The sequence below is a fragment of the Hypomesus transpacificus genome, chromosome 5, assembly GCF_021917145.1.
Source record: "Hypomesus transpacificus isolate Combined female chromosome 5, fHypTra1, whole genome shotgun sequence".
NCBI lineage: Eukaryota > Metazoa > Chordata > Actinopteri > Osmeriformes > Osmeridae > Hypomesus > Hypomesus transpacificus.
The window spans coordinates 5,472,091-5,496,294 of record NC_061064.1 but is presented as its reverse complement, the minus strand read 5'-3'; the positions used below and the strand labels follow the sequence as shown (position 1 = coordinate 5,496,294).

Here is a 24,204-nt window from a genome sequence, read left to right as displayed (position 1 = left end):
ATCTATGGTAGAATTGAGAAGTCGTGTCTGATTCAACCCCGACTATGCGGACGTCATAAGAGGGCGTCACTACCCGTGAAAAACATGGCAGCGTACACATGAAAGTCATGCTACTAGTTTATGGTAAATTCATGTAATTTCATTACAATTTCCTTTCTCGTTTAATCTGCGGTTTTTGTACCCGATTTTAATAATATACCACAAGAACTCTTAACATATACATCGTGGACATAGATTGTTTCAAGCAGCCCAAGTAATTTACATTTCTTGGCTACAAAACTAGCTTGCTAGCATTAGCCTTTCTGACAGCCTTGCCATGGAATCTGAGCAACAACAGCTACGGAATGTAAGTTAACCTCTTAATGCATATTATATTGGCATGGATTAGCAAGTTTCTGAACAGACAGATAAACGTCGTTATTTCTAATCAACCACTGACTGTCTCCGTAGCTTCGGGACTTTCTCATGGTCTACAACCGCATGACAGAGATTTGTTTCCAGCGATGTTCCAGCAATTTCAACTACAGAAGCCTCACTATGGACGAGGTATGTCAGAAATGGATTAAGTAGCTTCCTCGTCGTGGTTTTCAATTCAAGTAGTCAACTGACCAGCCAAATGCTGCTCCACATGCACTTTTCACAATTTCCCGTCACTCGCTCGTCATTGTTGTTCAGTGAGCTTTGGCTTGTCTAGCAGTCAGATGATTGGTTTTAATCATACGGTGGTGATGAATTTATGCAATGAATGCTATTAATGATCCAATATGGGTGGCTAAATATCATAATGTGGTCCTTTAGGAGCGCTGTGCGGACAACTGTGCAGGAAAGCTGATCCGCTCCAACCATCGCTTGATGGGCACTTACGTTCAGCTGATGCCCAAAATGGTTCAGCGCCGCATGGAGGAGATGGAGAGCAAGGCTGCGGAGGCAGCCAGGGCAGTGGAAGCAGCCGGGGCCTCAGAGGAGGCTGGGGCTGGTGCTCTTCCAGGGGGGTCTGCTGTAGCGGAATCTCCACTTCCCTTAGTACCAACAGAAACACCCCAGATGATCTCCTCAGCGTTGAGTGGAGCAGGAGATTTCACAGGCCTCCAGACCACTACAACAGGACTTTCAGCTGATGTCCCTGTCATGCAGAGCCCAGGCCCTGTCCTAGGTGACATTCTAGGGACAGCAGAGGTACCGCCGATGTCCACCCCGGTCCTAAACTCAGAGTGGTTAGAGTCCCCTGCTGACCTTGCTCCTATATCCTCTGTTTCAATTGCTGCTCCTCCCATGCAAGATGGCAAAATGGCCATCGCTATGCCCGCCATCACCCCAGCAGCAGCGCCTCTCTCCTCACTATCCGAAGCTGTGAGCGGAACTGCTTTTACCGTAGTCCCACCTTTAGAGTCTCCCTCTATTGTAAGTGGGCTCACAACTACAAATGGAGGTGTGTCGGCCCCTATTGTGCCAGGAAACTCTTCACTGGTAATATCAGTTCCACCCACGATGACACCGGCAGCAACAGCGATACCAGTAGAGGTTACATCAGTCGCTAGTTCTGGGCTGCGTGATATCCCACATGCTCCAGCAGCCCCAGGGGTTCCTGCCGTATTTGCCCCAGTAATGGCACCCAACCCGGGCCTGCCCGAAGGGGTCATGTCTGCGCCTGTCCTGGCTCCTTCTGGAGCCCCTTCACAGATGGTTAGCATCCCAGTTACCAACGGTAGCGACGTGTCCATCTCCCCCAGTATAGAATCATCCACTGTGACCAAACAGGACTCTCCGCCCCCTTCTTGAGTGAATGAGCAGATTAGTATGGTAAGTAAGCGTGGGGCTGGTTAAAGAAGGGGTATCAGGCCTGGTCAATATGTTTCAGCTGTTACCCCAACTTATAACCTTTTTTAAGATGGAGCAACTGTCCATTAATGACTATAATGAGGAGATGACAAATACCATGTTCATGTCTATGCCATGTTACTGTACATAGTATAGCCATCTACTGTGTTGGATGACCAGAAGTTTTTTTTTCTCAAATAAGAATAAAATATTATTCTGTGGAATTCCTGTCTGGTTTTCATGTGTGTTTCAGTCCTTTAGGAATGAGTGCAGTCTTAACAGCGGTCCTTGTGTTCAAGTTAAAACAGAGCCAAGACATTCATCTTGTTCATGGTACAGTCAAACTTTACCTACTAGATATTCCTGTTGACACAAGAATGCTGGCTACTGAATACATCAAGGCATTGGTCTGGTGCAAGAGGCTGAATGTATTTAGTGAACACTTAAATAAGGGTGTCGTATAATCCCATGAGCGTTTACATCAATCAGGGATTCAGTTTTAAATTGGTATATGTGGGCAAATGTGAAGCCATGCTTGTGAAAAAGGCAATGAAAATGCTATTTGTAGCTAGATATATGAACAGGTCTAATTTCAGTGTCTGAGGCGAAGTAGGGACTCTTTCGTTCCACAAGAGGGGGCAAATGTCCAACAATACTCATCGTGACAGAATTACATCAAGCAAAGATGATGAGTGGGGCGTGGGCACTGGGAGCGGGCACAACAAACTGTACCAAATGAAAAGGGACTTAACGGGAGCCGCTTTCTTGCATCGAGCAGGTAAGACCGCAAGACCAATGATCATACCGTCCAATTGTGTGTTTTTTACATCTGTTGTTCTATGTCAGACAGTTAAGTATACAGAGAAGTAGCGAAAGACGAACTGCACGCACGGTGGAAAAAAATTGATTTAAACCGAGAAGTTTGAATTTGTCGAGAAACTTTTTACGTGGTTCAAAAACTAGGCTATAATTTAAATGATTTTCTTTTTTGCATGGCGTTGACTTTGCTCCGTGAAATAAATAGCCATCGTCTCTCAAATGCTGCTTTTGTGTATACCCCTAAATAATTATGTGATTTGTCTGCAACACGTTTATTAAGGACACACACATCATTTATGTCCGTTTTGGGAAGTGTAGGCAGCGTTGACTGTCTCAATCACTCATCCACCCCTTTCCACTTCCAGAATATAGTAGAGCGACTGAACAGTTGCTCCCTTCACCCCTACACTTAGTTGCCGCACGACCGCCGACCCCAACTGTCACAGCCTCCCACAGCCCAGAGAAACGTGTCAGGAGGAGTAGAGAGGGGGGAGGAGGAAGAAGGAGACCGGGTAGAGGAGAGAAAAATGGATGACATCTTCACTCAGTGTCGGGAGGGCAATTCTGTAGCTGTGCGTCTGTGGTTGGACAACACAGAGAATGACCTTAACCAGGGGTGAGTGGAAACACACCTAGACACCCGCGCGCGCACACACACACACACAACCAATGCAACAGGTCTCCATCTCTGGGATTGTTTCATGGGGATGGTGGTGTGGATGATGAAGAGGATGATGACAATGACCAACATTCAGAGTGCTGCACTTTTTTTCAATTTAAAGCTTGAGTTTGGTGTTTGCCTCAACAAAATCGAATGCTTCATATGGGCACTTCTTGGAGAGGGCAGCAACAGTATCTATCTCTCCCAGCTATACTCATCAATTATGTTAGTCTGCTTTTCCAGGCTTGGCGAGATGGGAGTCACCACACCACATCTGGTCATTGTGTGTGTGTGTGTGTGTGTGTGTGTGTGTGGAGGGGGGTGCATGTGTGCTGACTGCTTAGAGGGATCCCTGGCTCAGGAGAATGGGACCGAAAAATAGTTTCCATGTTACTCACTTTTTGGATACCGATGTTCTCTTTTCTCCTCAATTCTTTTTCTTTTTCTCTTTTGCTGATGTCATCTCCAGACCGAAATAGAACACAGAGTCCTGGCCTCCACAGCCTGTAGCGCCAAGAGCTCCGAGAAAAGACATGAGAGATGGAGGGAGAGAGGATATGGGTAGAGTCAGAGTGCGAGATGGATGACTATAAGTATCCCTTCTAGTCAGCCTTCAGTTGGAAGTGAAATAAACACGCCTATCTTACCTTCACATCTCAGTGGAAATAAACAAGTGAGCTTGGCTTCAAGACCTTAAGTCTCTTGTCTTAGTTTGGGTCAGAGGATGGATTCCTAGAAAGGCAGAGACAGTTGCTGCAGGAGTGCAAAAGTAACACACAGTAACAGTTTACCCTCCCTCTGTCTAGTCTTTAGTCTAGATTGCTAGCTCGCTCGGGGACAGTTCATTGAACCATTTAATCACTGGCTTCTAATATTTAGTCAAGGTGTTTCCTCCCCACACCCTGAGGAAAGCCCGACGGGCAAATCTAGTTCCCTCTTGAAAAAAAGTGTTGTCATCCTACCGAAGAGAGATGAGAAAGACAGAAATGACAAAGAAATGTCTGCCACACTTTTCTTCATTTCATAGGATTTCCTTCTCAAACTCAACACCTGAATGAGTGTGCTTGTCTTGTTGGATTTGTTCCCCGCGAGGCCGGGAGTTACCAGTACTACTGTGTGTACAGGAATAAGTGTAGGGTCTGATCATAGATGCGCTGATTACTAAACTGTGTGGTGCTAGCTGCACTCTCCTCCCTTCTACTCCATGGCTGTTTTTGTTCCAGGAATCAGTTTCAACCCCAGGATGTTAATAACAGAGTTGCCTTCCCAAGGCCAGCCCTTATATGACCAGCGCATTGGTGTGTGTTTGTGTGTGTGAGCGTGCGTGCGTGCGTGTTTGTGTGTGTAGCCAGGGCTATTTCCTCTGCACTGTTCTAGGGCTGGGCTACTCTGCAGTCATGTAAACACATGCTGGAACGCATCTGTACGTGCACAAGCATGCACACACACACACACATACACACACAGACACCTCAGAGTCCTGGTTTGGACATGATCATAGTGCCTCAGTATTTGTTTAAAAGGAACTACTGACACAGTTCATCGTAGGGGCTGGGAGACTTAGAGAGCGCTGACAACTTAGATACGTCGTTGGGAATTTTGTCTGCCTTCCCCATTGGGACGGCAGACACTTCCATAGAAAGACAGAGAGCAAAGAGAGGGAGAGACTGGGAAACAAAGGGGGAGCGATTGAGACTCGGAAAGAGAGGGAGAAACAAAGAAATCAAATGAGTTTGAGTTGGAAACAGAAAGCGAAAGAATTGCAAAGGATGTGACAGAGGATTCCACAGTTGTTGTTTTTTCTCTCTCATTCCTGAGTCCCCCCCCCCCCCCCCTCCCCTCCCTCCATCCTGTTTATAGCCAACAGAGTCAAAGCATGGACTCCCTTCACATGCTATTGTAGCCCAGGGTTTAAACAGACGGGACAAGACAGGACACAGAGACCTACGGTTTTCAGACACATTCTTGTGAAAAGGCCAAATCACCTACTCTTGGTTTTTCTCAACCCTGTCATACCTATCATAGCATGGGTTAAGAGGCCCTACTGGACATACTTTTCTGTTGACAAACAGGCGTGCGCGCGTGTGAGTGTGTGTGTGTTCTCTGGTGGTCTGGGGCTTGGCAGAGGACTGTGAGAAAGCCCAGCAGCTGCTTGGGGGTCATGGGGTCAGATGTAGTAGGGGGAGGTCGCAGGGAACAGGAACAGGGATGTGACTGCACGTCACACTGGGTCATGTGCTTACGTGAGGTCCATAAAAGTAAATTTAACCCACCAAGACTCTGCGCTTGACACGGTAGGTCACCCAAGGGCAGGGGAGGGAAAAGGGAGGGGGGGGGGGGGAGCTGTCGAATTAGCATTTTTGTCATTGCTCTTTCGCCACATTGATTTCCACCCCGCGAAAAACGCAACCAAATATGGCATTCGCCAAAATGAGTTGAATGAAAACCCGGTTCACAGTATCCGGTAACGTCTTCTCTCTCTCTACCGTCTCTCTCTCTCTCTCTCTCTCTCTCTCTCTCTCTCTCTCTACTGTCTCTCGCTCTCTCTCTCTCTCCCCCCCCCCCCCCCCCCGGTCTGGGCCCCCCTCCCTCAGTGATGACCATGGTTTCAGCCCCCTTCACTGGGCGTGTCGGGAGGGGAGGAGTGGGGTGGTGGACATGCTGATCATGAGAGGGGGTCGCATTAACGTGCTGAACAGAGGCGACGACACACCCCTCCACCTCGCCGCCAGCCATGGGCACAGGGAAATTGTGGCTAAGGTACACACACGCACACACACACACACACAGACAGACTCCTTAACATTGCACAGGGACATTGTTATCATTCATTTTATTAACCAGAACTTTTTTATCAGTTGATCCAGTGCAAAGCAGACACCAACACAGTCAACGAACATGGCAACACTCCACTCCACTATGCTTGCTTCTGGGGACAGGACCTGGTGGCAGAGGTTTTTCTAAACACGCATCACACACACACATACCCACTAAGGTTACATTGCCCTCTACTGGTCAAAAGCATTATCTCTAGCTGCCAGAATGAAATTGTTGTGATGCTGTACTGAATGTATAGTTCCGAAGGAACTTCGACACAATGTAAACATCATTTGGAGACACAGGGTGTGTGTGTGTGTGTCAGGACCTGGTAGCCAGTGGAGCCCAGGTGCATGTGTGTAACAGGTTTGGGGAGACCCCCCTGGACAAGGCCAAGGACCACCTCAGACAGATCCTCAAAGGTCAGAGGTCATTCTACAGCCATCTTCACTCATCACGATAAATCAAACTATATCATGGTTTATGCTTAGGTTTTGAGCTTGACTAACTCTATCTCAGGATGGCATTTTGTGCCATTCGATCAGTGTATCTGATAGCTGGCTAATGGCATTGTGGATTGTGTGTGAATTAGAGAAGGCAGAGAAAGAGGGCCAGAGTCTCACCAGAGTCCCTTACAAGGAAACCTGCTGGAAGGGCACCATGCGAACACGGCCCCGTAAGTTACACTCGGATGACACACGCACTCGTCACAAATGTCTACACAAATTTGGCTTGTATTCCACATCCACACGGTTTTGAGTGTGTTTCGAACTGAAGCGAGTAGGTCCTCTCGTTCTCTTTCACCTGCCAGGTAACGGCACTCTGAACAAGCAGGCCGGGCTTGACTTCAAGCAGCTGTCCCTTCTGGCCAAGCTCAACGAGAACCACTCTGGAGAGGTCAGTCCTGTCTCTCTCTCTTTTTCTCTATGTCTCTCTCTCTCTCATTCTCAGCCACCAACTCCATCAATGTCTCCAACTCTCCTTTTTCCTTCCACATCTCCCCATCTTTCTCTTTCTTTGTCCTCTCTTGCCCCCCCCCCCCCCACACACACACACATACAGCTTTGGCAGGGTCGTTGGCAGGGGGACGAGATCGTTGTTAAGGTTCTACATGTCCGAGACTGGACCACGAGGAAGAGCCGAGATTTCAACGAGGAGCACCCCAAACTCAGGTACTGCCACAACACTGTCCACTGACCTACATCCGGCAGAGTCACCGTAAGAACATGCTCTTCTCCCTCAGCAGATCCGACAGCATGCCTCTGATTAGACATACAGTACACAGCAGAGAACCAGAATGTACTGGATCCTGACACGGCACCATATTGAGGACACACTGTATCTGGTGTGTGTGATTAAATAACCGTGTGTGTCCTTGTGGCCTAGTTTAATCTAACTGTGGTTACTGTGTCACCGACAGTAGCTCTCACTCTTTCTCCCTCCCCTGTTCCCTCCCTCCCCCGTAGGATCTTCTCCCACCCTAACATCCTCCCTGTCCTGGGGGCCTGCCAGTCTCCCCCCTCCCCCCACGCCATCATCATCACCCCCTACATGCCCTACGGATCCCTCTACAACATACTGCACCAGGGCACCAGTGAGTACTTGAGTGTGTGTGAGCCAGCGAGCCGTCTGTTACTGACGACTCCTAGAATTCTCACCGTTCTCCATCTCCTCTTCCCTCCCATCTCCTCTTCCCCCCCCCCCCCCCCCCCCCTCCCCAGCTTTGGTGGTTGACCAGACTCAGGCAGTGAAGTTTGCGTTGGACATAGCCAGTGGGATGGCTTTCCTACACACTCTAGAACCCATGGTTCCCCGACTGCACCTCAACAGCAAGACCGTCATGGTGAGAATACCACAACCTAGCCGTCACACCTGGGTTAGGTCCAGTAATCCATGACATTAAAGCGCATTCAAAGGATTTAAAGTGGGCTGTCTTTTGGGTCTGATCCACAAGTTTGCTCTCAGCAGGCAAATGAAGTGTGACTAAGTATTTACCAGTATTTCAAATGAGAAATCGATTGTCATATTTACTACACAAACACAACCCTTTCTCTATTTAAACACGGGATGAGCACGCATTGTATTGTTTGGTTCATGCTTGGTGTCATGCTTTGACACAGTGCTTTAGTACACTGTTTTTGATTGGCAGATTGATGAGGACATGACTGCTAGGATCAGTATGGCTGATGCCAAGTTCTCCTTCCAGTGTCCTGGCCGAATGTATTCTCCTGCATGGATGGCACCTGAAGGTACTGTATGTCTCTCTCTCTCTCTCTCTCTCTCTCTCTCTCTCTCTCTCTCTCTCTCTCTCTCTCTCTCTCTCTCTCTCTCTCTCTCTCTCTCTCTCTCTCTCTCTAGCCTTTTCTTTTTCTCCTCATCCCCCTCCCTTGGCCTTTCCAAGTACACACACTCAATCTCGCTCTCTCTTACTCACACACACACTCTCTCTGTGTGTCTCTCTGACACACATTCAGTGCACTTCACTAAGGACCAGGCCATGTTATTTAGTCCCAACTGTTAAGAGTTAGTCAGACTTAGTTAATCTTCTGGGCAGCGTAACGTAGGGAACGTAACGTGTTACTGTTACGTTCCCTCCCCCTCTCCTCCGCGTGCGCCTCAGGCTTTCTCGCGCCAAATTGAATTCCGCCACCAGTCCCCCTCCCTTCACATCTCATCCCTAACCCTCTGCCCTCCTCTCCCCCCAGCCCTCCAGAAGAAGCCCGAGGACATCAACAGGAGGTCAGCCGACATGTGGAGCTTCGCCGTGCTCATCTGGGAGCTGGTCACCAGGGAGGTTCCCTTCGCTGACCTGTCACAGATGGAGATAGGGATGAAGGTGTGTGTGTGTGTACTAGTGTGTGTGTGTGTTGGTGCAGGCCCCTACATTACCGCCTTATCGTTCCGTTCCTCAGGTGGCTCTGGAGGGTCTACGGCCCACCATCCCCCCTGGGATCTCCCCGCACATCTGCAAGCTGATGAGGCTCTGCATGAACGAGGACCCCGCCAAGAGACCCAAGTTCGACATGATCGTGCCCATCCTGGAGAAGATGCAGGACAAGTGAGGGGCCCGTCCCAAAGCCACCGCCCTCCCTCTCCGCTTCCCAGCGCCTCGCTCCGGCTGCATGGACGGATTAAGAAACCATGGGCCCCTGGGCCTGGATGTGTCAAGGGCCCCCCCCCTCACCGCCAAAAAACAAACAAACATTTCTCTTGGCAAAACAATTTCTTTTTTTTGTCAGGAATAATATTGATATTGTTGTTTAAAAACGCAAAGTGCTTGAGTAATCAACAAAATAAACAACGTTTATATTACAAAAATATTTGATAGTTGTAACCATAGACTAGAGTGTACGTTTGTAGCCCACACAACCCTCTCTCTTTCTTGAAAAATTACCATCATAGGCTTAACAATATTGTATCTTCAATAAATAGTGTGTTGGGGGTGCTTACACAGCTCTAATGCCATTGTTTTGCACTTGCTTTTTGGATTTCTCCCTACAAAGTTGAAGGGCCCATATTGCATGGAGTACTCAGCCCCTCTGAAGTCCTATAGATAAACTGAGGGGATAAACACTCACTTGAAAGGTATCATAAAGGTTTCTTGTGACAACTTCAAAGTGAATGTTTAGGCTATTTTTTGTTTTAATCAGTAGGACTTTTGGGGCACTGTTAAAGACATTAATGACTTAAGCCTAGCATATACCGGCTACGGCGCATATCATCACCCTAGTACATCAAGTTAATACCAGTGACGATACGCAGAGGCTCTGGGTTATGGGCCCCCTGGGCTCATGGGCCTGGGCCCGGTAGGACCGTTGGTTAATCCATCCCTGTCCGGCTGGTCCTCCAGCTGTTCCCATCAGCACCACTTGTGTGTCCCTGTGTATTTATAATGCTGCCTTTCACTTCAACCGTCCATCTATCTATCTTTCCACTGACTTAAGCTAGTATCTACTCATGTTTTTTTTAAAGTTGGGCCAAAGTGGTGTCAACCAAAGGTTATGATGCTCTAGCTGCATAGAGCTTTTAATAGTTCACTGTGGCTGCAGAAAAGTCCTCATTCCTGTACTGAGTTACTGCATATTGCTTAGAGAGACACGTGCACATGAAATCGATTTAAATATATGTACACAAAAGCATTGTATTGTAACATGTTTCAACATCTATGCATATCAATAAACTTGATGCTTTAATGTCTAATTTTGTGTCATTTTGTCCATTACGCCTCAAGCGTTTTTTGCCTATTGAATGACTTTTTATGTTGTCATTGATTATTTTGAGCAAGGTATGTAACGAAATTAGCCATTGCGCAATGTTGACACAGTCATGCGATACGCAAAAATAATACATGATTCTTTTAAATGGAAACCCAAAAGATCAATTTAACAATACATTGCCTTACTTAACCTGACTGATCTGTCAATCACTAAATTAGTCAGCACATTTGTTATAAACACAGCAGCCGCTGGTGCTCGATCACATGACCAGTCAGCTGATATTTTGTGGTGCGATAACTTGAGGAGTAAGGACAACAAAGTGACACCGATCAGACCGTTGCTGAAGGTTTCACTGACCTTTATTTATGTGAACTTCTATTACGTACGGACATTTATAGTTCGTTTCTAGTCCAGAGACTGAAAAAGGAAGCTTGTTTTTGTCACAGCTAATTTGGCAGCAGAGCACATTTCCTGTTTGTTGACAGCGGTTGGTTTCCTAAGGAAGTGTTATGGCTACTAGCTTGATATAGTCGACTGTAAGCCAGGTTTCCCTAAGTCTGTTTTTTTTCGGCTACTTAAACCGTTTTAAAGATCGTTTTCAATTAGCTCTGAACAATGAGGGTTGCATCCCTCTCGGTGACTCTTGGGTTGATATGTTTTGTTTTGATGGTGTCGCCGCCGTACGGTTCGTCTCATCCCGTTCTTGATGAGCCGAACCTGACGTTTATGGACGAGATCGATAGACTTAGGGTCGGGTTCAACTGGCGGAATCTCACCTGTCCAATATGCAAAACCCTGTTCACTATACTGGATATAGCTTTACTGGTAAGATTTTTTTGTGAATTCAGTAATGTAAACAACTAACCTCACCAACAGCGAGTTGATATCCAACCACACATTATTGATATCAGGAACAATGTTTATACTGCAATAAAGACAGTGAAACTTCGGCAGCTTTTAAAGTTGTGCTGTGTTCCCTAGCAATCTGTATGTTACAAGATTGTAATATACAATTATAAGAGTACAACGGCACTTAGGAATGCTTGGCTGGACCTGATGTTTCCTCCAGGATCATAATGACTCTTATTGATTGACTTGTTGCTCTTGTAGGTTAGTTATAACGAAGTTAAATCTTGTACTCGCTGTAAAATATTTTACTGTTGATTGTTCTTCTACAGGTACAGTCCTGTACTTTTTGTGATTCATGTTGTTTTAATTAGTAACTTGTATAACTGCATGCTCTTATGGGTCTTCCCTTTTGCCACTTGTTTAGTTTTTTCACAATGTATGCTTCATGTTTTGGCTGCTTGCAATGTTTGGGACTACCTCGTTGTTATGATCAGTGACCTATGCTCTTTTGTAAAGCTCTCTCTTGGAAGTCGCTTTGGATAAAAGCGTCTGCTAAATGTATAAATGTAAATGTATATTATTGAGAAATGTCATTCTGTATCTTTCAAGTATCTGATGCGCTAAACGTCGGCTATTCTATAGACTGTGCATGACCACTTTGAGTCATAAAAGAGCATTTGTATTGGCTGATTCATTTTCCTCACACTTAACCTACAACTAATAATGCTAAGAGTTGGCTACTTCCACAAGATGAAGTTTCTCATGCCCCCTCGCCCCTCCCCCCCCCCCCCCCCCCCCCCCCAGAGTGACAACAACATGGAGCGAGTGGCGTACGCGATGGGCGAGGCTTGCATGCGTCTCCACCTGGCCGACAAGCGCGTCTGCCGCGAGATCACCGAGCTGTTCAGGGACGACTTCATCCGGGCACTGCAGCGCTCGCTGCTATGGCCCTCCGAGGCCTGCGCCCTGCTGGTGGGCTCCTCCTGCGGCCGCTTTGACCTGTACGCGCCCTGGAACATCACCCTGCCCCAGGTCCCCAAGCCCCCGGTCGTCCCTCCCAGCCCCCCCAAGCCAAGGTCCCCTCAAAACAGGGTACTCTTCATCACAGACATCCATTGGGACCAGGTGAGTTGGTGTGTGTGCAGCGGAGTAGCACTGTTCATGTTGAATAACCCTCACAATACTATTTGTTCTAGCTGTGTAGACTAAGGTAGTTGTACAGTTAAAAGTCCCACAGGTAAAAGTGTGTTTATTTGGATTCCACCTGACCTGTTACAGTAGTTGTAGTTGTGTCTTTGATGGCCAGGGTGTAATAGAAATGTAACTGGATAACTGTAACTCAAGGGTACAGCCAGACACAGTGCTCTCGCTGTAAACATCTTTCTTCTTGTTTCATTTTATATCAGGCGTATGCAGAAGGGAGCAGTGCTGACTGTAAGGACCCCCTGTGTTGCCGTAACGATTCTGGCTCACCCAGCTGGCGTCAGCGGGAGGCGGGCTACTGGGGTACCTACAGCAAGTGTGACCTGCCACTGCGTACTGTGGAGAACCTTCTGGAGAATGTTGCCAGAACGGGGCCCTGGGACTGGGTGTACTGGACTGGCGACATCCCGGCTCACAACGTCTGGTCCCAGACGAGGAAACAGCAGCTCTCTGAGCTGTCGGTTATCTCCAGGCTCATACACAAGTATGAGATTGATTGGCTCGTTTGGGTCTCACACACATACACACACACACACACACACACACACACAGGGGGAGGGAGAATTAGAAAGGTTGTGACTGACCTGACCTCTCTAATTCTCCCTCCCCCTTTTCTACCTCCCTTTCCAGACACCTGGGTCCCCACGTGAAGGTGTACCCCGCAGTGGGGAACCACGAGAGCACCCCGGTCAATAGCTTCCCCCCGCCCTTCGTCCACGGCAACCGCTCCTCCCGCTGGCTCTATGACACCATGGCAGAAGAGTGGGCGCCGTGGCTACCCGAGCCGGCACTAAAGACCCTCAGGTACCGAACTCTCCTCTGAATCAGGAAGTCTTGATTCAAAGTGAAAAAGATTTGTGGTGGAACTTCCTTGTTTGCTTGTGGGAACGCTAGCCGCAAAGCTATTTGTGCTAGTTCGGAGAAATGATGAACCCCTTGCTAGGCTAGCCATGCCACAGTTGACCCCCAGATTGGAAAAATATTTTGGCAAAAATTTATTAGTATCACTGAGGCTTGGACTCTCGCTCTCTCTCGCTCTCAGGCATGGAGGTTTCTACACGGTGGAGGTCCAACCTGGACTTCGCGTGGTGTCCCTCAACATGAACTTCTGCGCCAGGGAGAACTACTGGCTGATGGTGAACTCCACGGACCCAGCCAACCAGCTCCAGTGGCTGGTCCACGTCCTGCAGACCAGCGAGGAGAAGGGAGAGAAGGTGATGGAGGAAGGGTGGTGTGAAGGAATGAGGAACTGGAAAATAAGGGGATGACATGTTTAAGGATATTTTGTTTGGGTGTGGGGAAGGGGGTAAGAAACGTCAACTAGTAGTAAACTGAGTCGTCGTTAAAGAGGGTTGGTGCTGAATAGTGTGAACCAGCCTACATGGCTGGTTTTCAGATAACCCCCCTCGATCCAGGTCCTACAGCTGTCTGACTTTCTCTCCGTCTGTCTCTCAGGTCCACATCATTGGACACATCCCTCCTGGGCTCTGTCTGAGTAGCTGGAGCTGGAACTACTATCATATCATGAACAGGTCTGTGTCTCTGTGTCAGCATTTCTGACTTTATGCTAGCTACTTCCCAGTATCCCACTCACAGGTCAATGACCGTGCTGTGGCCACACTTTTCACAACGGTTCATTCCATAGTTCATTCTGTTCATCCACTAAATGACATCCATGAGTTCTTAGTTCTGTATTTAATGCAACTTTAAGCTAACGTGGATAGATAAATGGTTGAATGGATAAGCTAACAAGTTATTCAGTGTATTTAGCACAATATTTCTGCCAACAAGCTTTTGAGGTGCTTACTGAAATGGTTTTACTGTTGGTGTGTGTGTATGGTCTTACCCCCAAACAAATACAATTTGTATGGTGGATAGATGGTAAAAGTGTACCAAATAGATTTCTGGTAAAATATCCTTTTTCAGTTGACCAGAAGTATTTTGGCAAAAAAAACACTAATCAGCTTAAACGTTGGCATCAAATCCCAAAACGGTAGTTTTACTTCCCCACAAATTTCCCATTTGAGTTTTATTTTTTACTGTGTAGAGATGTAGTCTACTCTCAGTCCTTACAGATGGGTTTACATGATGGGCTGGGCTTACGGAAAGTCAATAACCAGAGGTTGACTGAAAGGTTAATGATTTCAAGTAGCATGTGATGTGTAGCCTAGGCACCCGACTATCATGTTGTTGTATTTGTTGAGTTTATAGCTGGGCGATCAAATTGGTGCATGAAATGAGTGTGCGTGTGAGACAGTGACTTGAACAGTGTTTGGCGTTGTCTGGGGGTTCCACCAGGTACGAGAGTACCATCACGGGGCAGTTCTTCGGTCACACGCACCTGGATGAGTTCCAGATGTTTTACGACAAGGCCACCATGACCCGCGCGGTGGGTGTGGCCTTCATCGCCCCCAGCGTCACCACCTACATCAACCTCAACCCAGGTGAGGACACGCCCCATCTCCAATGCTCGCCACGGGCCACCCTCCGTCGAGTTTCAGCCACAGCATGCTATTTGAACTGATGCACGAAGTAAGTGCTAAGGATCAAACGGCAAGTGCAATTTTGTCGGGGACTCTTTGATGTTTGCAGACGAGGAGGGCACACCTGCTATCGGGCTCTGGGTGTGTCTCTCAAACGAACAATGATTTCAGCGAGACATTATACACCCTCGTGTAGCGCTTCTTCAACAGTGGACTTTGGCGTCCTTGCACGTCATCTCAAACAGACGTCCACAAGTCGCGTTACTTCAGACGCAATCAATCGGTTTTCTGTTCTTTGTCACAAGTTAATCACATCAGTCACGGCAACGGTCAGTCACATGTCGAGACACCATCAAAGTACAAAGAATTGACGACATTGATCTGTCTTCAGAGCACTATTTCAGACAAATAGAAATTATACTTGGGACATGTACAGCAATACATCAAACATCCTAACAGGTACCGTGTGTGTTTGTGTGTGTGTCACCAGGCTACCGTGTCTACTTCGTGGACGGCAACTACCCAGGCAGTTCCCGTATGGTTCTGGACCACGAGACCTACATCCTGAACCTCACCAACGCCAACCACCCCCCTACCTCCTCCCCCCTGGCCCCAGACCCCAACCCCAAGTGGACCCTGCTGTACCGGGCCTCGGAGGCCTACGGGGTGTCCAGCCTGTTCCCCTCCGACTGGGACGGCCTCCTCCGGACCTTCCAGAGTGACGACCGGGTCTTCCAGCGGTTCTGGTACCTCAGGCACAAGGGCCACGTGTCTGCGCCCTGCAAGGAGACCTGCAAGACGGGCCTCCTGTGTTTCCTGCGCAGCGGGCGCTACGACGAGCTGGAGCAGTGCGACATCCTGAACGGCTTTGGGGGGGACATGGTCCGAGCCGTCAGGAAGACCCTCTGCTAGACCGGACCGAACCGGATCTGTCTGGTCTGGGCTGGTCTTGGACAGCATCTTCCAAGTTCAATACGAGCGAATGCCATATCAACCTAAATTGTGACTCAGTATTGTGTGTGTGGGTTTCAGCTATACAGGGCCTCAGCTATACAGTAAACAACCTCAGGGCCTCAGCTATCCTAAAAAAAGGAGTAATAATCGTGGAATCCGAAAGACATTGCGTCTACGTGTAGCTCTACACAGAAGTTACGTCCCAAAATTGCGTTGTTTATGACAGATTGTGCTGCTGTCTGGTTATATGTTGGGCCAATTGCCTTGGAATACTTGGATGTTATGTTTTAAAGTGTGAAATCCAAAGTCTAAAATGCTAGCAAGTCTTGTGGTGGGCTGAGGGGGACCATCAAAGTGCTGTTAGGATATTTTTGTTGCTTACAGAGTAAATGACCGATGTGATGGTGCCTTGATCAAATGTTTTATTTTTTTGCCTTTCTTGTGAGGGGTTTGACATGAACATGAAAGTGAAAGTGCTATATCTGAATGTCTTCCTGATTTTTGAAACGGCCCATAGAGGGTGCTGAAAGAGCCTCCAGACCTCTGGTATGTGTTTCGAGTATCAAGCTTCTCCTTAGTCTTTGGGGTCAGGGGTTTCGATCAACAAATTACTCTAATCTTTTGACTTATCAAACAATTCAACTACTGGTTTATCCAAACCGCTTTGGTTCACAGAAATGCATCAGTCTAGTATCTGCACGACTTGTTTAGGTTCAATCGATAGGGGTTGACTTGAGAATGAGTGAGGTGAACAGGCAAGGCACAGCTTGTTTGGACCACAGTAGGATTGTAGAGATGTACGAATGTATGCTGTGAGTTGTTTGTCACACACTTGTAAGTATTTCAAGATTTGTCTAAAATCATGTAAATAAAGAAATGCTGAAATTGACTTATATTCTCCTGTTTAAGAATGTTTAGTCACTGAGTTCTTTTAATAAAGGATTACAACACACCTGATTCAAATGAGTGGTTGTTAACAGGTTTCTGCAGAGCTTGATGACAACCATTCATTTTAATCAGGTGTGTTGGAGCATGGAAACATCTAACCGTGCGTGTTCACTACAGCGGCGCGGAGCGTCGGCTTCCAATCCATTTTCAATGAAACCGGGCGTTGACGCTCGTGTAGGGCATTGTGGGAGCGTACACGAGCGTCAACGCCCGGTTTCATTGAAAAAACACAGTTCCATACAAATTCCTTGTTGGTTTATTCAACAGTACAGTGAAGAATGAACAAAATGACATTGAGGTTAAACATTAATTTCTGCTAATCCTCACATCACAGCAATCAGTTATTTAGTCCAACAATACTAAGACTCCTGCTCACTTAATCTTCAATGGTCCCTTCAGAAATACAGGTACAAGTGTAATGCAAATAAACAGGAGTGGTCTATGGCACAGTGCAATTCAACTTCATATTGAGGGATTCAACGTGTGTTCCCTTCCTTGTTGTCTCTGATTGGCTAGTCTACACTTTCCTATCATAGTCCTCTCATATCAGATAGCCATTTGAAATATAAAAAGAAAGGTTGAAGGAAGGTGAAATATTGCTGTTCTGTGAGGTGGACAAACTGACCGTCAGCGCATCTCAATCTAGTGTGGCATCACGTGACACGAAACAGCACTGACCAAAACAAATTGTCAACCATCGAGCACTTTTCCCTCCACTATCCTGTGCTTTGACATCAACAGGGAGAGTAAAAGCAGTTTGGGGACATGCACGGCTGTCTGAGAAGCGCCCTCCACCTCGCTCCCATCTTCCCACACTATTCAGGCGCTGTGAAAGTGACGGTGACGCCAAAGTCCTCCTTGTACAGGTCCCAGGTCTTGGCTTTGTGGGGGTTATCCAACTCCTCTCTGGACAGGAACAGCCTGAAAGAGAGAGGGGGGGGGGCAGAGGGGAGGGTTGACGCAGGACTGAACGTAGACGGCCTTGTTTTTGTATCGTCCTGTGGGAGTAAGCCCTGATGACATACCTGTTATCCTCTATGAACGACGCGTTGAACCAGAAGTAGAAGGGGCAGTCCTCGTAGCCCTTAGGCAGACCCTAGGGGGTACCCAACAACAAGATTTAAGAGGCAGGTAAGGGAAGACAGAATTACACTTGTGAATAATAACCCCACCCCCACCCCTGGCATGGTATGGATCCTAGGTGGAACTCACAGCGCTGGACTCAAACATGACCTTCACGTCTCCGCTGACCACCGGTCCATCCTGCAGGCTGATGACAACCGCATTGCTGCCCACGTCAGGGAACACCTGGGGACGGATTGGTCAATGAACCAATCAGGCAGCCAATCAAATCCGCCATCGGCAATCGCGAGTCATTCGGTCCAACTACTCGACCAGTTGATAAATCAGTCAGACACCGAGTGCATTAATCAGTCTATCCCACAGCGCAGCTGTGCATGGAGTGTGTTTGTAATGTTGTGGCTGTGATTGTTGTGATTGGCCCACCTTGCAGTTCTCCTGTTTGGCACACACGCACTGGAACACCAACTCCTTCCTCACTATGATCTTCACTTTCAGATCGCTGCCATTCCCCTTTCCAACACCTGCACACATACACACAGTAAATACACACACACGTGTTGACATGGTCAACCGAAAGGTGCAGTGTAGCGGTGCGTTGACAGGTTGGCAGTGTGGAGATGTCTGAAGGTGTCTACCAGCGATGGAGTGGATACGAAGGCTCTTGATCTTCAGGCTCTGTGGAGGAGGCAGCTGTCTGTTGAACTTGGACTTCATGACCTCATAGTAGCCCACATACCTGCTCTGGAGATGAAGAGAAGGCCAAAACACATGATGCTTCATCTTCCTTATTTCTCTCATGTGTAGACATGTTCAGATTCACACTTGTTTTTATGCTTTTTTCCATTTGTACACTACACGTGTTTTTTCATTCAGACACGTCCACAAACACTGAGACGAATGAAACGCACCTGTAGGCTACAGGGTGTGTGTGTAGGTGGCTAAGTGGATACCTGAGAGGGAGTCTCCACGCCCTGGAACTTGGAGCTGTGACTCTTGTCTGTTCTCCTCTCCCCAAAGTAGTCTAGACTGTCCTGGATCACGCGTTTGACACGTTACACAAGTCTCCAATTTGTAACAAGTACAGGTACATTGGAATTCTTTGATTTATGTAGTTGAATAACACAGAATAATTCACCTAACAATCGAGAATAACCTAAGCAAAGAAAAACAACAACAAAAACAGTTCCACAACGCAATGGTTTACTTTTACCACTGGGGTGCCACACACTGATGTAGGTCTTACCTGTGCACTATCAAACTGGTCACTGTCAATCAGCCAGGTACACACCAAGGTACCCGTCCTTCCTGTTAAACAAACCAGTCTCAATATACAAGAAATGAACAAAATATCTGTTCTACAGGTATCAACAGAGGCAATTCCCAGCTATTACTTGGGGAGAGCAGATGATTGCAACTACAATGTTTCACCAGTAGGGGGACCACCAAGTCTTTGTTATCTGGGAATGCAACGCTAACTCAGGACAAACCTTTGCCTCCTTTGCAGTGAATGGCAATTATGTTTTTATCGTCTGCAGCCATCCACTCCCTTACGTTGGCCGTGTATTTCAGCATGTCCCTGTAATACACACGCAAACAACACATTGTACACACATTGTACAACACATGTAGACACACAGACAACACATTTGGGGGGGAAAAACGCATTACAAATGCCCCCGCCTGCACACAATGTTTTCAGTCACCTGGAGTCTACCTGTTTAGACCACTGCTGGTACTTACTCCAACGAGGGGACATTGTGGTCGTCGATGAACACTCTCTCCACCCGGTAGTGGAAGAACTTGGGGTCGTAGCCCTTCTCGCCTGCAGAGAGACAAGCACACAGAGACGATGAACACACGGAACAGAAAGGAATGTTCCAAGTGTCTGAAACAGGACAGTACCTCAAAGACAAGCAGCAAGGTAGCATCACAACTTAAAAAAATGGCTGAATGAATGTCTCAATCTTAGCTGCGGCGGATCGATTGTAGTCATAGTACATAAAGTAGGCAAAAGTAGTGCGCACTTACTGCACAGGTTGTAGACTCTGTAGTGGTCTTCATGTTTGGCATCCAAGAATCTGGCAACTTCCTGACAGGAGAGATGAAAAACACAGGCTTAGTATGGTGTGTGTGTGTGTTTGTGTGTGTGTGCATCCATGTGTGTGTGTCTGTGTGTGCGTGTGCATTTTTACTCCAATGGGATTCCTGTAGAAAGACTGCTTTCCAGAAGAGGGGAAACTCATAGCAATAATGCGGTCTACGGAGAACAAGAAGGATATTCATCTCAGCACATTCGTTCGCGTAACAATGGCCAAGAAGGATATTCATCTCAGCACATTCGTTCACGTAACAATGGCCATATCTCCATCGAGCACAACTTGAACCTTTTACACAACAAACTCTTTCCTTGATGTCCTCTTTCTGTGCGCGTGTCATCTCACCTGTGACGTAGGTCAGATCGAGATCGAATCCATCCTTTTGGTAACGTCTTTTGTTCTCCGAGACCTGCCCAAAGGTCAGAGGTCACGTATAGAACTCATCTGGGTTCACACAGGGTTCCCAAACTACAGCACAGTTTGCCCAGTGGGGGCCACCGTAGGTGCGAGGGAGCTTACCATCCTCCGGGTGACCTTCTCCAGCTCCTTCTTCTGTGACGCCAGTCTGAAAAGCCTCACCAGGATCACGATCCTCAGAGCACGCAGGAATGTCACCACCCTGAGGACACACACATACACACACACACACGTGAGAACACACGCCAGCGAATTGACCCCTACAGGGATTCGGGGCACGGTCAGAGCCAGGAGTGTTCAGGTACCGGGGTATGAGGCTGGCTCCAGTCAGCTCAGTGAAGGTGTAGATCATGGTGACCACCAGGGTGATGATGACGATGCAGGCGTCTATGATGTTGAACGTTGAGCTGAAGTACACTCTGAACCTGTAATGGATTAGTATGTTAGCTCCTGCTTCCTTGAATTGGTTCAAAATATGTTGCCCTCCAAAATACCGCAAAGCCAAGAAAGTAGGTTATTGTGATTCAAGTGTGACTGGCGCTGGGAAGAATGTTATTTGGTTCCTTGACCCCATACATGAGTCATCAAGATTCCTAGCCGAGCAGCAAAAAAGTATGCCAGGACCATTTCCTGCCTCACTTCCTGTTTTCCTGCTCCTCTCTACCTCTCTGTGTCCAGGAGAGCAGTACACACACACACACACACACACACAGGCTCACCCCTCCACGTAAATGCGCAGCAGAACATCGAAGAGGAAGAAGAAGGAGATGGCGAGGGACACTGCCTCCAGAATATCTCCCACGTGTGCGCTCTTGGCCAGAGAGAAGTCCACGATCACCAGCACAATGTCCACTATGATCAGCACAATCCCGAACATACTGATGAGGGGGGGAGGGGGGATGGGATGGGGTAGGGTAGAAAGAAACAGAGATACATCGAGAGAGAGAGAGAGAGAGAGAGAGAGAGAGAGAGAGAGAGAGAGAGAGAGAGAGAGAGAGAGAGAGAGAGAGAGAGAGAGAGAGAGAGAGAGAGAGAGAGATGAAAAAGCGCATGAAAGTGAAGAAAAAGAAAAAGAAGAGAAGGATTACGTACAGGCTTCTGTAAATGGTTTAGAACTAGGGAGAGAGAGCAAGAGAGAGCCAAAAAAACAAAACATCACAGTAGTTTACCCTATAGGCATCCCAATGATCACCATCCTTCTCCATCCCCACCTTGTGCTCGTCCATACTCACCGAAATCCAAACGACATGACAAAAGGGGTGATCTTTCTCCGGATGAGACTGTAGGGAGGGGCAGAGAGAGAAGGCAAAGGAATACTGGTCATTGGGCCTGTGTTTCTGGAGGGGGGGGGGGGGGGGGGGGGGGGGGGGGCAAGTCTTCCCAAAGGTCATGTCAGACACTCACAAGTACATGGTGTCAGGATCCTCCCTCACATCCTTCCCATCGTCGATCTCCACCTTAGCATCGCCCATCTTGTCGATATTGTCGATTCTGGAGCAAGGGATATGGAGATATAGAGATGGGGGGAGGTCGGAGGAAAACCATCTGACATTTTAGTTACTTCTACAAGCTGTGGTGGCTGTGGTGTGGTATTTCTGTTTGCATTTGTGCTGGTTTATAAGAATCGCATTGCTCATCAACATCACTGCCTCGCAGGACAACATGACTCATATAAAAAGGGTTCTAGTTAACGGTTGACAGTTTTGGGTGTGTGAATGTGTGAGTGAGTGCGTAAGCTGTCATTCTCAGATGAATGTTTACGTGATGCGCTCACCCATTAACTTCTTTGGAATCTGACCCTGGACTGAAATGAACAGATGACATGTTTTTTTGTTTGTTTTTGTAGCTGTAGCTTTTTCTCCTCTTTCCTTTTTGTGTTCTCTCTTCTGAACACCTTTGTTATTCTTTCCTCTTCCTGAAGATAAAATGAATCAATAGCACACACTCAAATTTCCTTTTAGTTTTTTCTTGGTGGAATTCATTGTTGGAGATTAGAATTTAGGAGCAAGGAAAGGGGTCCAGTGCATCTGAGGACTGTGTGTGTACGTGTGTGTGATGGTGGGTTTGTGTCTGTGTGTGTGGGTGTGTGTGTGTGCATGAAATGTGACCACATTTTTATTAGTATCCTTTAACCAGGTCCTTTGTATATTATATTTTGTTGTGAGTAGAAATGTTTTAATTATAAAGGAATCAATATTGCAAAGCCGTCAGCATTGTAATGATGATCATGATGAAAATCAGGCAAGAAATTAAATGATCCGTACAACAATGTCGAATTTTGACCAATTTTAGTTAATTTGATTTCTCAAAGCAATACATACCTAACCCACCGTTTTCAGCTCATGCAAACAGGAGCACTTCCAGAGATTGTGCCCCTTGCCTCGAGTAGGTTTGTTTGTTCCCCTAGTATCCAAAGCGTTTAATCCACATGTAGGCCTAGTATCAGTTCATCAGATTTTTAACACCGCCTGGGCTGCGCCGGGGAGTGGACATTCGGGAAACTGTACGAGCTTTGTCTTGTGACTTTGTAGTAAAGGACGGTTCAAAGGTTGACGGAGCGGAGGTACTTTTTCTCTTCCATCCACAAGTCCATTTCAGCTCTGCAAACGTAGCGGTTTTGAACTTCCTGAAGAGAAAATAAAAGCTCTGCCTTTTCCTCTCCCATCGCCTTTCGTCAGCTCGCCTTGTGTCACACTCTCTCATCCAGAGTCATTTAACAAGCCCGCAACAATGCGCTTTTTGTTCATCTCTTGCGAATGTAGTTTAGCCTTAAATTACAAGATGCAAAAATAAACACTTTTGTCAGGGCCGCGCTCTATCACAGCAACTGTGAAAACATCTGGAGTCAATGAAGATTCCTGAAGTGTCCCAAAAACCTAGAACCGCCCAATTTCGAAAAGGACTAGCCAAGACAAATGGAAATTTACAGACATTACAATTTGTTATAATTAAAAAAATATATATTCCTGTGTTTGAACATAATTAGAAAACATTCTTCAACGGAGCCTCAATGTTACCATGGTATGTCAGGAATTAAGTGCGTTTGTGCCTGTAAAGTAGTCATTCGGCCTGCCTGCAGATCTAGAAACAGACATCTTCAGGAAACCATAGTCCTCACTTGTATAAATAATGAAGCTAAACTGACCGAAGTTCAGTTCTTAGGGCCACCTTAACCTATCCCAGTCTAACGCGGACCATGCATGACCGAGCCTATAAATATGAAGTAAAAACACCACCAGAGAACATACCGCACCTGAACAGACCGAGCAAATCATTACAGGATCTTGTTAAATAAAGGTAGGAATAAGAGTTGTCTGTTTTCAGGAATATTACTTATATTTTATAAGTATATAAATATATACTTATATTTATAAGTATACTTATATATACTTATTTATAAATATATAAATATATTTTCCTATAATTTATTTTCAGATGTCTCAACAGACACCTATCTGACAACCATGTCGTTGCTACTTTTGGTACTGTTTTGCCAAGTCATGGCCTCTGCGGATTTCTTTGTACGTATCCTAGGGTGCTGTTCCATACAAATCAATCCATGTAATTGTAAAACAATGAAAGTACTTGCTGATCCTAAATTCTTCCACCATTTTAATGTTCCTTCCTTCCTTCCTCCCTCCCTCCCTCCCTCCCTCCCTTCCTTCCTTTCCTTCCTTCCGTCCTTCCTTCCTTCCGTCCTTCCTTCCATCCTTCCTTCCTTCCTTCCTTCCTTCCTTCCTTCCTTCCTTCCTTCCTTCCTTCCTTCCTTCCTTCCTTCCTTCCTTCCTTCCTTCCTTCTGTCCTTCTTTCTTTCCTTCTTTCCTTCCTCCCACTCCCCT

The 24,204-nt window shown here is 46.9% G+C and overlaps 5 protein-coding genes across 9 annotated transcripts in view; 4 read left to right on the top strand and 1 right to left on the bottom strand.

Annotated features, from left to right (window-relative positions):
* The first annotated feature begins 65 nt into the window (after nt 1-65).
* Nucleotides 66-2,036, top strand: timm10b (translocase of inner mitochondrial membrane 10 homolog B (yeast)). Its single transcript, XM_047020428.1, has 3 exons — nt 66-346; nt 451-546; nt 799-2,036. Exons 1-3 carry the CDS (start codon nt 317-319, stop codon nt 1,777-1,779), a joined length of 1,107 nt encoding a protein of 368 aa, XP_046876384.1. The 5' UTR covers nt 66-316; the 3' UTR covers nt 1,780-2,036.
* A 474-nt stretch (nt 2,037-2,510) lies between these two features.
* On the top strand, nt 2,511-10,315 carry ilk (integrin-linked kinase). The gene is made up of 13 exons (XM_047020024.1): nt 2,511-2,596; nt 3,003-3,253; nt 5,893-6,058; nt 6,157-6,252; nt 6,441-6,537; nt 6,708-6,791; nt 6,927-7,012; nt 7,178-7,287; nt 7,582-7,709; nt 7,837-7,958; nt 8,265-8,364; nt 8,821-8,951; nt 9,028-10,315. The coding sequence occupies exons 2-13, from the start codon at nt 3,165-3,167 to the stop codon at nt 9,175-9,177; spliced, it is 1,359 nt and encodes a 452-aa protein (XP_046875980.1). The 5' UTR covers nt 2,511-2,596; nt 3,003-3,164; the 3' UTR covers nt 9,178-10,315.
* A 292-nt stretch (nt 10,316-10,607) lies between these two features.
* Nucleotides 10,608-16,710, top strand: smpd1 (sphingomyelin phosphodiesterase 1). Its single transcript, XM_047020018.1, has 8 exons — nt 10,608-11,157; nt 11,986-12,306; nt 12,588-12,868; nt 13,015-13,188; nt 13,427-13,598; nt 13,840-13,916; nt 14,683-14,828; nt 15,358-16,710. The coding sequence occupies exons 1-8, from the start codon at nt 10,948-10,950 to the stop codon at nt 15,777-15,779; spliced, it is 1,803 nt and encodes a 600-aa protein (XP_046875974.1). The 5' UTR covers nt 10,608-10,947; the 3' UTR covers nt 15,780-16,710.
* Nucleotides 16,711-17,002: 292 nt separating this feature from the next.
* Nucleotides 17,003-23,259, bottom strand: tpte (transmembrane phosphatase with tensin homology). 5 transcript variants are annotated; one of them, XM_047020020.1, is made up of 19 exons: nt 22,696-23,259; nt 22,140-22,280; nt 21,770-21,856; nt 21,598-21,645; nt 21,085-21,243; nt 20,671-20,790; nt 20,468-20,567; nt 20,294-20,357; nt 20,045-20,109; nt 19,881-19,941; nt 19,593-19,674; nt 19,340-19,428; nt 19,096-19,157; nt 18,803-18,883; nt 18,488-18,593; nt 18,276-18,373; nt 17,982-18,077; nt 17,795-17,865; nt 17,003-17,690 (listed from the first exon to the last, which is right to left on the bottom strand). In XM_047020020.1, exons 2-19 carry the CDS (start codon nt 22,187-22,189, stop codon nt 17,585-17,587), a joined length of 1,545 nt encoding a protein of 514 aa, XP_046875976.1. In that variant the 5' UTR covers nt 22,190-22,280; nt 22,696-23,259; the 3' UTR covers nt 17,003-17,584. The 5 variants fall into 5 exon arrangements, with proteins under 5 accessions (XP_046875976.1, XP_046875975.1, XP_046875977.1 ...); XM_047020019.1 differs by having other exon boundaries at nt 22,687-23,235; XM_047020021.1 differs by lacking the exon at nt 22,140-22,280 and having other exon boundaries at nt 22,687-23,067.
* A 312-nt stretch (nt 23,260-23,571) lies between these two features.
* Nucleotides 23,572-24,204, top strand: part of fgl1b (fibrinogen like 1B) — a 4,257-nt gene continuing 3,624 nt past the window's right edge. The window contains exons 1-2 of the mRNA XM_047020025.1: nt 23,572-23,662; nt 23,801-23,886. Of these exons, the coding sequence (XP_046875981.1) occupies nt 23,830-23,886 (57 nt within the window). The 5' untranslated portion in view covers nt 23,572-23,662; nt 23,801-23,829. The remainder of the gene's footprint in view (nt 23,663-23,800; nt 23,887-24,204) is intronic.

Excerpts from the sequence above, each read along its gene's own strand:
- tpte (XM_047020020.1), bottom strand. The coding sequence starts at position 22,189 with ATGTCATCTGTTCATTTCAGTCCAGGGTCAGATTCCAAAGAAGTTAAT. Across the intron at positions 19,675-19,880 it reads CAGAGTCTACAACCTGTGCA|GCGAGAAGGGCTACGACCCC; the intron begins GTAAGTGCGCAC and ends GTCTCTCTGCAG. Across the intron at positions 19,429-19,592 it reads CACAATGTCCCCTCGTTGGA|GGACATGCTGAAATACACGG; the intron begins GTAAGTACCAGC and ends TGTGTATTACAG.
- ilk (XM_047020024.1), top strand. The coding sequence starts at position 3,165 with ATGGATGACATCTTCACTCAGTGTCGGGAGGGCAATTCTGTAGCTGTG. Across the intron at positions 6,059-6,156 it reads ACAGGGAAATTGTGGCTAAG|TTGATCCAGTGCAAAGCAGA; the intron begins GTACACACACGC and ends CTTTTTTATCAG. Across the intron at positions 7,959-8,264 it reads TCAACAGCAAGACCGTCATG|ATTGATGAGGACATGACTGC; the intron begins GTGAGAATACCA and ends TTTGATTGGCAG.
- smpd1 (XM_047020018.1), top strand. The coding sequence starts at position 10,948 with ATGAGGGTTGCATCCCTCTCGGTGACTCTTGGGTTGATATGTTTTGTT. Across the intron at positions 13,189-13,426 it reads CCGGCACTAAAGACCCTCAG|GCATGGAGGTTTCTACACGG; the intron begins GTACCGAACTCT and ends TCTCGCTCTCAG. Across the intron at positions 13,917-14,682 it reads TACTATCATATCATGAACAG|GTACGAGAGTACCATCACGG; the intron begins GTCTGTGTCTCT and ends GGGTTCCACCAG.
- timm10b (XM_047020428.1), top strand. The coding sequence starts at position 317 with ATGGAATCTGAGCAACAACAGCTACGGAAT. Across the intron at positions 347-450 it reads AGCAACAACAGCTACGGAAT|CTTCGGGACTTTCTCATGGT; the intron begins GTAAGTTAACCT and ends CTGTCTCCGTAG. Across the intron at positions 547-798 it reads GAAGCCTCACTATGGACGAG|GAGCGCTGTGCGGACAACTG; the intron begins GTATGTCAGAAA and ends GTGGTCCTTTAG.